This window comes from Misgurnus anguillicaudatus, chromosome 2 (assembly GCF_027580225.2).
Source record: "Misgurnus anguillicaudatus chromosome 2, ASM2758022v2, whole genome shotgun sequence".
NCBI classification, from domain to species: Eukaryota; Metazoa; Chordata; class Actinopteri; order Cypriniformes; family Cobitidae; genus Misgurnus; species Misgurnus anguillicaudatus.
Genome location: NC_073338.2, coordinates 32,243,026 through 32,258,703, shown reverse-complemented (window position 1 = coordinate 32,258,703; position 15,678 = coordinate 32,243,026). Strand labels below are relative to the sequence as shown.

General features: G+C 37.3%; 1 protein-coding gene across 5 annotated transcripts in view; it reads left to right on the top strand.

Moving 5' to 3' along the window:
* The window catches only part of fgf12a (fibroblast growth factor 12a), a 46,695-nt gene that overhangs the window by 14,942 nt on the left and 16,075 nt on the right, over positions 1-15,678 (top strand). For all 5 annotated transcript variants that reach the window (XM_073853659.1, XM_073853651.1, XM_073853657.1 and 2 more), the window contains 2 exons: positions 967-1,077; positions 11,388-11,492. In XM_073853659.1, the coding sequence (XP_073709760.1) occupies positions 967-1,077; positions 11,388-11,492 (216 nt within the window). The remainder of the gene's footprint in view (positions 1-966; positions 1,078-11,387; positions 11,493-15,678) is intronic.

The window sequence follows — 15,678 nt, the reverse complement described above, 5'->3', positions numbered from 1 at the left end:
TACCGTGAATGTCCAGGTCATATTTTATCCCAAATTAAAAGAGAAAATTCAAATAAAGCCTAATTTAGGACCATTAAGAGTATTTGCATTAAAATGCTTACCGCAGTGAGAATCACCGCTGAGAAGGCCACAAAAGTGAAATGTATAAATCCATTACCGTAATGAGAATTTGGGGGCAGGTCATTAAAATATTATTGCAATGCCAAAAGTCTAAGTGGTTATAAACTCAGTCATCATTTTCTTCTTGCAAAGGAAATTTCTTATTTTTACTTTATTTCAAGATGAGGCTTCTCCTGGTCCTGGACACGTTTTGGTGAGATGCACCCTCCCACAGGCTCACACACACATATATGTAATAAAACTTTCTTCTCAGGTTAAGGTTATTTCCTAAAGGGTCCCGTGTGCCCGTCTTTATTTATGGAGCTGTGGATTCTTTATGTGATTTAGTAATGTTCTTCCTGATGGATGTAGGCTCGTTCGTGAGATTGAGGGCCTTCCCAGCCTGTCCAAGATATTGGATTCGCAGTGGATAGATGAGGTCCTTGATGAATAGATCATCATGACCATCATGAACATTCACTACTCCTCTTGAGCTCTGGTCTTGATAGCTGTGGAACTTTGCTTCATGTCAGGTCATCCATGTGGCCCTCTTTACCGATACAGTACGTCTCAAGCCAGCATCTAAAGAGTTATTGCACCTGCTTGTACAGGTCACTACCCAAGCAAAAAACACCTGTTATTGCTCCAGCTGGTCTTTTAAACTCCAGGTGTCCGTAGTGAAATTGATAAATTGGGTCAGAGAGAGCAAATATTTACAGCTATATCAACACAGTCATTCCTACGTGCATTTAGTGAAATCATTTGATAAGAGCTTATTACAGTGTGATGCAGAACGATGCAGTGTTTTGGGGCGGAGTCTGATAAAAGTGTGGGTTGGGGGCGGGGCTGTGTTTGTATTTGTTTCAGAGCCGCAGCTGAAAGGCATTGTGACACGACTGTTCAGCCAGCAGGGTTTTTACCTGCAGATGCAGCCAGACGGTACGCTCGATGGCATCAAGGATGAGAACAGCGACTACAGTAAGTGACAGGAACTACAATTTACATCATGCATCAAATGTGCACATGCAAAGCAGAGTTAATTGTACCCCATTAACTGGGTTCGCTGGGTTAGTTGCTTACACTTTTTACTCCAGTGAATATTTCATCAACATACCTAAAAACCTTAACTACAAAAAAGCTATTGAACATTTGCACTGTTATTTATTGTCATACTACATGGGTTCTCACTATTACGAAACATCAAAGATGTAAAAGGTAAATTGCAAAAACATTAAAAAAATTGAGCAACAAAACTTAAATGAATAAATAGTTAAAGGAACAGTATGTAGGATTGTGGCCAAAACTGGTACTGCAATCACAAAACTTGTGGCAAAAACTGGTACTGCAATCACACAACTGGTGGCCAATACACAACATGACAACATAAACATCAGTTGAGGGCTGCAACTCCACTTTTTTAATGACAATATCCTGGCCGTATCACTGTTGTGAGTGATATAAGTATTTGAAATGAAAATTATTTCTTAATGTCTAGTGACATATCAGGGCCATTTTATGATTAATTGATATTAAGGCCAATCTCATTTCGCTGTCTTACCCCTTCCCCTTTGTCTTCGTCTTCCCCTTGCCCCTCGAAACCGAGTGAAGCGGAAGGGGTAAGACAGATCGTTCGTCTAAAAAATGAGACACCACTCGATTACCGTTTGCGTCACCTTCCCTTACCGCTAACTGGCTGTTACGTAAACAGACAAGCGTTGACATAAACAAAGAAGATGCCGTCATCTCAGGTTGTGAACTGAGCTCAACAAATAGCGCATAACTTAGCTGCTACAGCTAGCGCCTTAACTAGCGATTCAAAACAAAAACATTACAATTAAAACCGCTTAAACATTTTATTAAAAGTATCATAAAACAATTAAATTAAACTGCAGAAAATAACGTTACTTTCATTTGTGCGACTCCTTGACAGTTCGACGTTCAGCCATAAAACATCTTTATGCCGGCTCTCCTGAGAAATTCCTACGTTAACGTTTACCCCTCTCTTTTAAGTGTTGTCCTTATCACACTTCATTTCAAGGGCTATGTATCCCTACGCCTTGGTCCTAGACCTTGATCAAACTGAGACTTGAGACGCCACTTCGCCTCACATTAACGCGCAAAACCGAGGGGAAGGGGGAAGGGGGAAGACAGAGCAATGAGACGCACCCTAATTTCTTACATACTGTTCCTTAAAAATTATACCATATTAAACATATGTAAAAAAAAAACTTGGTAACATTCAATGAAACAATAAACTATTAAACCAATAAACAAAGCATTTTTTGTTAAAGAAAACAAAAAAATGTATATGCTTACAACTTTAAATGTTTTGAGAGTTAAATAAAGTTATAACTTTTCAGACTTTAATTGTGATTTATTGGCTCACATTTAACGAAAACCCACCAATTCGCTATCTCAAGAAATTAGAATTATGGTGACATGCCAATCAGCTAACACTTGCAAAGGTTTCCTGAGGTTTCAAAATGGTCTCTCAGTTTGGTTCACTAGGCTACACAATCATGGTAAAGACTGTTGATCTTTCGGAGCTGATGGTGTAGTGGACAGTGCTCCGACATATGGTGCAGACGCACTTCCGGTGACCCGAGTTCAAATCCCGGCTCGAGGTCCTTTGCCGATCCCATACCCCTCTCTCCACCCTGTACTTTCCTGTCATCTCTCTAATTTCTGTCTATCAAATAAACTGTTTTTTTTTTAAACCAAAGTCACTACACCTGTTTATCAAGAAATTTGTCTTCCTTCTCCTGACCAACTTTTTAAAGATGCTAATTTCATTTTCCAGCAGGATTTGGCACCTGCCACACTGCCAAGTGCACCAAAAGTTAGTTACAGTTTTTTACGATTGCTATGACAGATTTTTCAATACTTTCAACAAGTCCTCAAAACTCCCAACACAGTTAGCACTACATCCACCTATGTAAGCTATACTATTAACACTATTAATTTCTTGTTGGTTTAACACAAAATGCATATAATTAACACAAATTTAAAATGCTTGAACTTCTTTTTATACAAGCTCAAACCAGACCAAAACAATAGATTTTTAATGACAAATTTACAAATGCCTTCACACAGCATGTCAAAACAGACAACATCATGTGCTAAACCTCACTTATAGTCAAAGTAAACAGCTGTTTATATGATGAATTGAAACATAAATATATTTCCTGTATTTTATTCCATTGGGATTTAAAAAAACTTATTGTACCAATGCAAATATATAAATCACAGCTGATTCCCACCTAGGAAACACACTCAGGTTCTTTCAATTGCACGACTATATAGTATAGAATAGAGTAAAGGAGGGCCTCTTTAGGTCGATCTTGTGTGGAAAATGAAGAATATGAGCAACACAAACAATACTGTAAGATATATGTCTGCACAAGTCAACGGAAGACCACCAGGACAAGGGAGAGGTTTTCCTCCAGTACCACCTGGATGCAATAGATGGTGCATTCACAGACATCACAACTGAACACTGTCAGAGGTGGATAAGACATGGCAAAAGATTCTTCACAAGATGCCTTGCCAGAGAAAAATCAGGTGTAATGTGAATGAGAACATGTGGCCAAATAGAAACGCAATAGAGTAGATGATGAGATTTTCTTTTTTGCTTTATTATTCAGTGGCTTTTTCTGTTTGTACTTTTTATTTTTACTTTATGTTGTAAATGGCAATAATATTGAATATGTCATGTTGTAAATACTGTAGTCTTTACTGCAACAATTCTGTCTGTCTACTTTTTTCATAAACTGTACTCTAATGATTTATTTTGTCTTGAATTGCTGCAGCAAAACAAACAAAACGCATGCATTTACTAAATCCAACTAAACAAAAATATAAGCAAGTTTTCAAAAGAAACTACAATACTAAACTCAGGACAGACTGACACATAAAATAATGCAGTTTTTGTTTTTCCATCTTATGTTTGTGTTTTTCATGACATTGTGTTATGATTGACTAAATGTTTCTGTTGGAAGAGAACATGTGTTGGTTATTTGGCATAACAAGATGATTCGGGGACATATTTACAGTATTTTGGTAAACAGTGTGAGAGTTTAGTTTACAATTTGTGATTTTGAGCATGAAATTAATGATTTTGCAATTTGTGTGTTTTATGTGTGTTGCTGCGTTAAGAGTTATGAAAACTTGTTAAAAGTATTGAAAAATCTGTCATAGCAATCGAAAAAAACTGTAAATGACCATGGTGTTGGTGTGCTTGACTGACCAGCAAACTCACTAGACATGAACCCCATCGATAATAGGGTTGTGTAGAGGAAAATGAGAAACAAGAGACCAAAATATTCAGATGATCTGAAGGCCACTGTCAAAGAAACTTGGGCTTCCATACCACCTTAGCAGTGCCACATTGCCTCCATTCTACACCGAAATGAGGCAGTAATTAAAGCAAAGGAGCCCCTACCAAGTACATATACAGTAAATTAACATACTTTTCAGATGCCAAGATTCACTAAAAATATTTTTTATTGGTCTCATGAAATATTCTATTTTGTTGAGCTTTGTTAAATGTGAGCCAAAATCATCACAATTAAAATATATATATATATATATATATTTTTAAATACCACAGTCGGTGTTGAACTTATTTAATATACGAGTTAAACAATTTGAGTTGAATTACTGAAATAAATGAACTTATTCACGACATTCTAATTCATTGAGATGCACCTGTATAACATTATAGTTACTGTAGTTAGTTTGTTTTGTTTATCTTAATGTCAGTCCAGCATTTATTCATGGCTCTTTAATCCATACATAAGTTCATCCACAAAAATTGATCAATACACACGCTGGGGAAGGGACAATTTGGCATCTTCAATTCACCTGCATGTTTTTGACCTGTGGGAGGAAACCGAAGTAAATCCATGCGGACACGGGGAGAACATGAAAGCTCCACGCAGGCCAGTGATTTAGGGACCTTGCTTGCTGTGAGGCAACAGTACACTGTAAAAAATTTGCTGTAATTTTGCAGCTGGTTGCCAGTAACTTACTGTAGAAGATAAAGTCTAAAAATGTTTCATGTTCATTTAACTTTGAACAAACTGTTGCCAGTTAATAACATAAATGTAAAATCTACAGTAAGTTACTGGCAGCTAGTTGCCAGTAATACCCAGTAATACTGTAATTTGTACAGAATTTTTTTACAGTGTAATACCCACTGAGCCACCCAATTATAGTTAGGAAAATATAGCTTTTATCTGTTTTAATCTTTTCAAGCCTAATTACAATTGTTTGAAGATAAAAAGATACTGGACTGTACCTTTTAAAAAGGCCCTATACCATTTAACAGCCCCAGTTCCAGCATTTTTCTTCAGTATATCACATAATCAATAGGTGCAAATGTTGTATTATAATGCTTATTGTCACATAAATGTACAGTAGATACAATGAAAATTTATGGTTTCGACTTAAAATAATTATTCAAAGGTGATGGTACATTCTCAAAGGAAAACACCACAATTTTTCAATATTTTACTATGTTCTTACCTCAAATTAGATGAATTGATACATACCTTTCTTTTTTCAATGCATGCACTTAATCTTTGTACAGCGCATTGTGAATGTGTTAGCATTTAGCCTAGCCCCATTCATTTCTTAGGATCCAAACAGGGATGAATTTATCAGCCACCAAACACTGTTTTCCCTATTTAAAGACATGAGTACACGAGTAAGTATGGTGGCACAAAATAAAACTTTTGTTTGGAGCCATATGAATGAGGCTAGGCTAAATGCTAACACATTCAAGAAGTGCTGTACAAAGATTAAACGTGCACACATTGAGAAAAGATAGGTATGTATTAATTAATCTAAGTTGAGGTAAGAACATGGTAAAATATTGAAAAACGGTGGTGTTTTCCTTTAAAAATAAAGGTGTTTCACAATACCATAGAAGAGCCTTTTTTATATAAAAAAACTTTTCACAAAACATTATTTGTGCTGAAAAAGGTTCTTCAGATTATGAACATGTAAGAAAGAAATGGTTCTTTAAGGAATCAAAAATGGATCTTCTATGGCTTATATTTTTAAGAGCATAGTGTGAATGGTGAGATCAAAATGGATACAATTTACTGTAAAAAAGTGCAATGCCCACTTAGGTATACAGCACTTCTCTGGAGACATAAGATCTTTCTTTGAGTCATCTTTTTCTGTAGAGCTTCTTAACAAAGCTAATAAGCTCACGGTCCATAAAGACGGTGGTTAAAAGTGTGAAACGTTTGCATTTCCTGCAATTTGTGCAGTCGTTTTAGGAGAACTTGCCCAGAAAATTCAAGACATGCATCTCCAGGGAGTGATGCAGGGAATGTACATTTCCTATTTATTAGGACTGGTTCATCCTTTGAACACCGGCCATAAAGGGTGGCTTTGTATAAAGGACATAGTATCACCATGGGATTTTACCACCTATACCACTGCCCTTCAGAACAGAAAAACAATTCTCAGACCAGAGATATAATGAACTGTTCTCTCAAGGACCATGCAGGTCACTTTCCTTTCCAACTTTTCGCTGTTGGTCACAACAAAAATTACTTTGGAAACCTTACAAATGGCATCAGTTTCTTAAAGGCATTTGTTGAGAAGCATTTGTCACTGTCCCTTAAAATCTACAGTACATTTATATTTAAAATTCAACTGGAAATGGATGTGCAGTGTTTTCATATCCCCAGAGAGAGAGCAAAAACCTTCAGTGCAGAAGTGAGGATAATACCTGTATAAAACTGTCCTGTTTGCCAAGTGAAAACAAAGAATAAACTGAGATGGAAGACAGTGAAGCGAGCATCTGGATATAGCCTCAGGCTGTTCTTAAATGAGTTAAAGTTTCCTCCCGAACATTTATCTGTCAGTCTGTTCGTCTCACAGATAGAGATGAATAAACTCCAGTTAAAAATTGAGCCATCTGAATTATTCCCACCTCTTGGAACCTTAGTGAGAGAATGTGACATTCAGATCAAGGTTCAAGTATTGACATCTGGGATGGATTATCAGAATAATACATTACTTACTCCTTGAAATGATTGACTTTTTGAACCCTGCTGATGGTGTTCGTGAGAAAATGAATTCATCCGCTCATCAGCTTTTTATTGAGGCTGTCTTCAGATCAGACAGGGCAGCTGAATATTGCATGGAGCTTGACTGGTGCAGTTCCTCACCCAAGAGATCATCATTATTTATATTAAACAGTATAAAGACTTAACTGATGACATGTTAACATCAAAAATATAAAAACGTGACTGTAAATATTGGTTTAAAGACCCTATATTGCAGTAATAGTTGCTTTAATATGAAGATCACATTTCTAAAGCCGCATTCAGACAGACAGCGATGTTATCGCAGTTTGTCGCCCGTCTCTTTCAATGAGGTGTTTCTAAATCTGCTTGTCATAAACAAATGAGTACCATCCACGCCAGTAATTGATGAGGAAGGATGACGTTAAGTCCACTGCTTCGTTCTCATTGGCAGTCGCTCCCGAAATTCGCTCGACATTTGCATAAGGTTAAACTTTTCTTAACTTTCTCGCGTCGCTGGACACGGCCAAACGGTAGTAAAATTTCGCTTGTGCTGCCGGAAGTCGCCCGGTTTCCATTGAAATGAATGAGATTACGTCGCTCTGCTATACTGCTGGTCGCTGGCTGTCTGAATGGGGCGTAACCTCTAACACCGGCAACATTTCAAGTCTTTAAATTAAATTTTCATCATATGCTATTTTAATAAACAGGATTTTGACATGTCACATGAAGCTTTAATTTGCATGTAAACATTTCTTTAAAAATACAGAGAAGAAAATACTGAGACAATTATTATACATCGCCATTCATCCTCAAATCACCAAGATATTAATTTTGCTCATATCGCTCAGCCCTAATATACACTATATAGCAAAAGCTTTGGGACTCCTGCGTTTATATGCACATGAACTTGAATGACATCCCATTCTTAATCCATAGGGTTTAATGTGGAGTTGGCTCACCCTTTGCAGCTATAACAGCTTCAACTCTTCTTGGAAGATTTTCTAGAGTGTGTTTATGAAAATTTTGTCCACACCAAACTCGCTCATTCATGTCTTTATGGACTTTATGGTCATGATGGAACAGGAAATCCCCAAACTGTTCCCACAAAGTAGGGAGCATGAAATTGTCCAAAATGTCTTGGTATGATGAAGCACTGAAGTGATTGGAACACCTGAATTCAATGATTTGGATGGGTGTCCAAAAACTTTTGCCAATATAGTGTATTTTATAAAAGTCTTCATGCCCCTGTATGTGTGTGTGCGTGTGTGTGCGTGCGTGTGTGTGTGTGTGTGTGTGTGTATACAGACCCCTCCAAACTGTTGTGAATTTTCACAAAAAGACCAATTTCAGTGTCTTGAGTGTTTCAAAAAATATGAATTTGATTGTGGCAGATGATGATTCATGTTGTGTAGAGGCACTGCAGATCACATATGATTATAAACGGTCTTCTTCAGCAATCAATAAGATAAGAATCTGATGATGTAGTACAGAGCATTATTTTTCTTCTTCATCAAAATTATTCAAATGGGTTGTCATCAGATGGCAGCATTTACGAAACCATTTTGAAAAATGGACATGCTCAAAATTAGTATTAAATAACTGCGCACTTTTTCAAATCCTCTTGGTTACTTGAAAATGTTTTATGATCAATCAATCATAACTATGATCGTGAAAATGCAGCAGCTGCTGTATGACAGTGTTTGGACGGGTCTCAGGTTGTGAAATATCCAAACAGCAGAGATTAGGCTTAGCTGTTTTCTAGGCTTATGGTTATTTTTTTATACTGCTTTACCTGAGGATTTATGGCCCATATAGATAACAGTTCCCATTCTCTTGTCTTGAGGTGTTTTTCCCATCCCACAACGTTTGTGTTATCAGAACAGTCTGTATTAGCACTGTAAAAAATATGCAACATTTTTGTTAAATCAACATATTTTATGTTACTGTAACTTAAAAAAATAAGTTATATATATTCAACACTAAACACAAATGAATGAACACAAAGGAATATATTTTGAGGAATGTTTGTACTGTAACTAACCGATGAAGAGCCTGCGTGCTCGAAACGTTACCTTAATGCCAAGCACTAGTTTTTAAATAATAAATATTTTTGATACTTTTGGAGCTTTGGTGTTGCCGACTTTGCATTGTTACACTATTAAGTTTTTTTGTCGAATTTAAATTGATGTGCGTTTAGCCTGCTTTTTATCTACTGTAACTAACTCCCTCACTTTCATAGTAGTAAAAAGAAAACTATGAAACTGAATGGGGCTCATGAACGGTTTGGTTACAAGCATTCCTCAAAATATCTTCCTCCTTGTTCATTAAAGCAAAGCAATTTATACAGGTTTGTATCAACATGAGAGTGAGTAAATGATGACAGAATTAAAAAATTTTGGGTGAACTATCCATTTAAACAATTACAACTTGATTTTATAAGTTACGTCAACTTTTCACAAGCTGAACTCTGTGGACCCTGTACCGGGTCCAGAATTATCTTATTTTGTCTTAATATAAAATATTCCTTTAATTTTTAATGGTCTCTCTACTTTCTGCAGATATGCATCACTTTGAGATATGTTTTACTGTAAGAAAGTTATTTACACGTAATTTACACTATCACCCCCCCACAATTTTTATATGATTTAATATTCACATATGTCATATTTTTCAAGTATGACAAACATGGGCAAGTCTTGTATCAAATGAAAGCTCTCACTCCCAGGAATAAGGCTACAGCGTTATTTTTGTTCTTTGTCATATCCAACAATCGTCGAATGAATAATGAGGTAAAAAAAAGTTTCGTTACCACTCAGGGCCAGAGTTATACACTTTTAAATACAGACTTTAGAAAAAAAGACATCAAAAAGCGCCTATTTATTTTTGTGTTTATTAGAGGACTAACAACACATACAACCATGTTGAGCACATTTAACAGTGTTTTATGTAATTTCAAAGGGTTTCCTTTAAAATGATAACAAACTTTTGTATGTGCACCTCTGCTTGTGGGTATGGGAAGCTTTTGAAATTGGGTAGGCCAAATCCAGGCAGAAATCCCCAAAATAGCCTCAGAGTGTAAGGTTGAATTGACTTGCAAAACCAAGTTGTTTTTAGCGTCATGCTGCATTTTTTTGTATCTTTGCAGGCACAAAGATAGATGGTTTATGTTTAGTGTTGAACATATAGCTTAGTAGGTAAACTTAGACTTTGATCTATATAATGCGTTTCCAGAGGTGGACTATAATCATAAATCAAAAGTTTGGAACACATTTAATATTAAAGAAGCAATTTCTCAGTTTAATAGTTATTATATAAGCTTGCATGGGTTTTGCAGCAAAAGACCCAAATAAATACCATACTCTAAAAATGGCTGGGTTATTTTTGACCCATAATGGATAAATATTGGACAGAACACACTGCTGGGTTAAAATGACCCAATGCCTTTTTTTAACCCAACTGCTGGGGTATTATACCCCATGGTTGCATAAAAACAACCCAACATTGGGTCATTTTTAACCAAGCATGTGTTCTGTCCAATATTTACGCATTATGGGTCAAAAATAACCCAGCCATTTTTAGAGTGCAGTGAAATTACTAAAGTGACATTTGTGAAACAATCAAAGTGAAATTACTGAATCTAAATAAAACAATTGTTAATTTACAAAAAAATGTCAGATGCACTTAAAGGGTTTGACATGTAAACTCTTCATATATTCCTTAGTTCTTTAGTTTAACATCAATACATTTGTTTAGTATTTAGAATTAAAATTTTAATTCGGGACATTTAAACCAACAAGCCACGAAAAGAAAACAGACATGGAAGCTTACTGTATTGGAAAGCCCAAAATAAAGCCAGCTGTGGCTGCCTTAAATGGTCAAGCTCAGCCTGCAGTCAAAATGTTCACCTCTCTCCCCCTTGTGTGGTATCTGCAGCCTTTCAAGCAAATTTACACCACAGGGCATGAGGCAGAGATTTTTATCGAGTGAGACTGAATCAGCTCAGTGGACAAGTGCATTCTGGCAACATGCCATGCTATGGGATATCCGCAGATCACTTGCTTGTGCATTCTTTCTCCAGACTCTATAATACACACAGTATACTTTCTTCTCACGTATTCATAATTTATCAATAACCTAACCAACCTAGTTATTATATATATTATTATGTGGTTTCCATTATCAGTGCTAACTGGAAACATTAGAGCATTTTCTTATGTCAACTTCTTATTTTTGTTTCACCAGCTCTTTTCAACCTCATCCCCGTTGGCTTAAGGGTGGTGGCCATCCAAGGAGTGAAAGCAGGTTTCTACATCGGCATGAATGCGGAGGGTTTCCTCTACAGCTCAGTAAGATCTGCATTACTTAGTTTGCATGCCTTTGTGTGCGTACTCTGTGTGCTCTGTGTGTGTGCGTGAGAGAATGCTGCATGCGGTGCATAATGTTTTAAGGGAGCTCATTCATATACATGTACTCTGTGAGCACAGCCTCATTAGCACAAAAAGTGAAAACTCTTCCCGCAGAGAAACGTAGTCTTTAACATCTTGATTAAGTTTTTTTAAACTCCTGCAGTATTAAATTCTAGAGAAAAGGGCATGCTTTTCTTGTTGCTGAATTATGGTGGATGACGGGCATATGCTCTTTCCTGCAGTTGAAACAGGTTTGTGTGAACATGTCAGAGTGAGTTATGGCTTTCTGACAGCTTATATAAGAGTTGGTCACAGAACTCTTAATCCTGTTAAAGAGATTCTAAAAGAAAAGGAATACATTTGTTTCCTGTCATCACTGTCGTGCTGTGAGTTGACATGGATTTGGTTTCTCGATTTCTATGTGGGCCAGAAGAATTTTAAACTGCAGCAGTCTTTTATTTTGCATTAATATCAAGTGACGTTACGATCAATTCACTGCAATTCTAAAAATAATTCTACATTAGAAAACAGCATATTATCGAAAATCCTACAACTTTCTAAACAGCCGGAGACTGATGGGTGATATAAATGTATTAAAGGGATAATTCACCCAAAAATGAAAATTCATGTTGTTACAAAACCTGTATAAATTTCTTTGTTCTGATGAACACAAAGGAAAATATTTTGAGAAATATTTGTAACCAAACCCTTCGTGGACCTCATTTACTTCCATAGTAGGAAGAATACTGTAAAGTAAATGGGGTCCACTAACGATTTGGTTACAAACATTTCTCAAAATATCTTCCTTCGTGTTCATCAGAACAAAGAAATGTATACAGGTTTGTAACAACATGAGAGTGAGTAAATAATGACAGAATTTTCATATTTAGGTGAACTATCCCTTTAACAGCCCGTTGATGGTCATATATCAGCTGTATAAATAATATAAAAATAATCCCACTTAAGAAGTGGTTTATTATAAAACACTAAATTGATTGGATTAAAAATGGTGTTTGAAGTGCAACATATGACTGGGGTTTACACAGCTTTCCCTAAAGCTACACAGAATGTCAAGCATTAAGCAGCTGGCTTATATTCATCATCAAGTTGTGTGGTACAGATTGCCACTATATGGTTGAAGCGGAGAGAGCATAAAGAAATGTGGCTGTAAAATGACTTTAATTTTTAATTAAACAAACAACAACTTTCCTGGCATAAGGATCGTCTCCCTTTAGGCATGCATTTATTGTGGAAAATAAACATAATAAAATAAAACCCAAAAAAGTGGGTTTCGCAAACATCGAAATGCGCTTGCTTTAGTGAACAGTGCTGATGAATAGGTCAGGTTCCACTGGTTACCGCTCATAAAACATTTTGGGGCGGTTTCCCGGACTGGGATTAGACTAGTCCTAGACTAAAATAAATGTAAGAGCTGTCCAAACTGAAAACAACTTGCACTGATTTAAGATACTTAAGATGTACATCAGTGCCATTTGTTTTACCTCAAAATGCACACAAGTAATGCTTTTAGTAAGGCATGTTTGTTAAAACTAGTTATATTTTCTAATTAAACTAATGCTGCATTTACACCAGCCGCGGTAGATGCGGCAAGCGCAAGTGATTTACATGTTAAGTCAGTGCAAAGAAGCGATTAGGCATCATGCGGTGCGGTAAGCGTGGGGCGAATGGCGCGGAACGGCCGGAAGGCGCGGCGCGGATAGCACGTTCCGCGCAAATTGAGCGTTGCTCGCGAGTTGAAAAATCTGAACTCTGGTGGATTTCCGCACCGCGTTAACCAATCAGGACCTTGCTGTAGTAGTGACGTGATTACAGGAAGCGAGCGGAGTGGCGGAGTCTCAGCTGAGTCGGAGAAGCCCCTCACATGATGCGAATTTCTGGTGAATATCTTGAATGACTAGAATTTAACGCGCGGCTTTCACTCGCGAATGAAGCGAGTGAACTCAAATGTTCAAGCGTCCAACTACGCAAATAGTTGGTGGGAATGCAACATAAGGCCTAGTCCTGGCTTAAAGGACAAGTTCAGTATTTTGCACTTGAAGCCCTGTTTTCGGATTGTTTGTGGTGAAGTGGAACGGTTTTGGCTGAAGTTCGACGTGTGCGGCTGCCCCGAGAATTTTTGGGTGTTTGTGTTTCACCTCCCACCTTTACAATGGGTTTATAGGTGCACTGGAACAATCCTTTCCAAAATGCATTAAACTTTCGTTTACAAAGATGTGAAACTCACCGAGTGGTCAGGTGTGCTCACACAAAAATCGCCGCAAAAGATGCTTTCCAACAGGTGTTTTAGCATTCGTTGTTAACTTGTGGAGCTATTTTTCCAAACGCCTCACACCCGTACATTCTTCCATTAAGAGCTTGAATAATAGACACTCCAGCCCAGGTGGTGGCGATAATCCAATTGCAAGAATAGAAACAAAGTTCCCGGCGCAGAGTATACCTCACAGCACATCTAATACAAGTCAATGGAGTTGGCAAAAACTACGATAAAACCTGTTGGAAAGCGTAATTTGCAGCGATGTTTGTGTGAGCATACCAGTGAAGTTTAATGCATTTTAGAAATGATTGTTCCAGTGCACCATTAAACCCATTGTAGAGGTGGGAGGTGAAACACAACCACCCGAAAGTTCTCGGGGCGGCCGCATGTGTCGAAGTTTCGGTCAAAACCGTTCTGTTTCATCATGAACAATCTGAAAACAGGACTTTAAGTGTAAAATACCCAACTTGTTCTTTAAGCTAATCTCTGTCCGGGAAAATGATCCTTTATGTTTTATTGAGGACCACACACAAACACAGTATCAGGTGACTAAAACGGATCAGCGCTTCATATCAGGGTTTTGCGTGTTCGTGTGGACGAAGAGATTTTTTTAAAGAAGGAGAGGAAAACTCAGTTTATAAAAATACATGTGTACGTGTGGACTAGGCCTAAGTTTGTCTTTAGGTTTTTCCCATAGACTGTATAAAACATGGACGTAGTGTCTGTGACATCACCCGTAGGTTTCTGAAGAGTATTTTTGAAGCCCAAAGTTGGCAGAGCCTGGTGTTGCCATCTTGGCAGCGTGTCACCGCTTATCACTCCATGATAACCAAAAATAGGCAACGAGGCAGAACGTGGGTGGAGCTAAGGTGCCTGGTTGCTAAAACCATGCACACCTAGCTGGATGGTAGTGACAGCAGCGGCAATTCACCTGTCACTCAAGTGAGCACACCCTTAATTCTGCAGAAGTTTAAAGGGATAGTTCAGCCAAAAATGAAAATTCTGTCATCATTTACTCATCCTCATGTTGTTCTAAACCTGCATGAATTTCTTTTTTCTGATGAACACAAAAGAAGATATTTTGAGAAATGATAGTAAACACACAGCATATAGTGTCTATTGACTTCCATAGTAGGAAAAACATATTTTGGAAGTATTGTGATAAATGATGAAGAAAATATTTTGATAAATGATAGAAATCACACAGTTGACGGTACCCATTAAATTCCATCATATTTTTTATTCCTACTTTGGAAGTCAATAGACACTATATGCTATGTGTTTACCATAATTTCTCAAAATATATTTTTTTGTGTTCATCAGAAAAAAAAATCATTCAGGTTTAAAACAACATTCATTTTTGGGTGAACTATCCCTTTAAAGGGTCATTCCCACCAGCCACGGTAGAGGCGGAAAAAACGTGCTATTCGCGCGTAGTTGGACGCTTGAACATTTCAGTTCACTCGCTTCATTCGCGCATGAAAGCTGGAAATTCGCGTCATGGTAGGGGCTTCTGCGACTCCGCTGAGACACTTCCTATAATCACGTCACTACTGCAGCAAGGTCCTGATTGGTTATCGCGGCGCGGAAATCTGCCGAAGTTCAGATTTTTCTAAACGCTCAATTCACGTGGAACGCCCCATCCGCGCCGCGCTTAACCGCGTGTACCGTTTTTACTTGAATTACTTGAAAAACACGCGTGCGGACATGCTTTACAGAATGCTACACATTACATTCCCATTCACCTTCCCCTTTCAATTATTTATTTATTTTTATTTTATTAATATGCTGATATTTACTGTACTGTCTTGTCGTTACATCAGAATTTAATTTCTTTTTACATGTCCTCTGT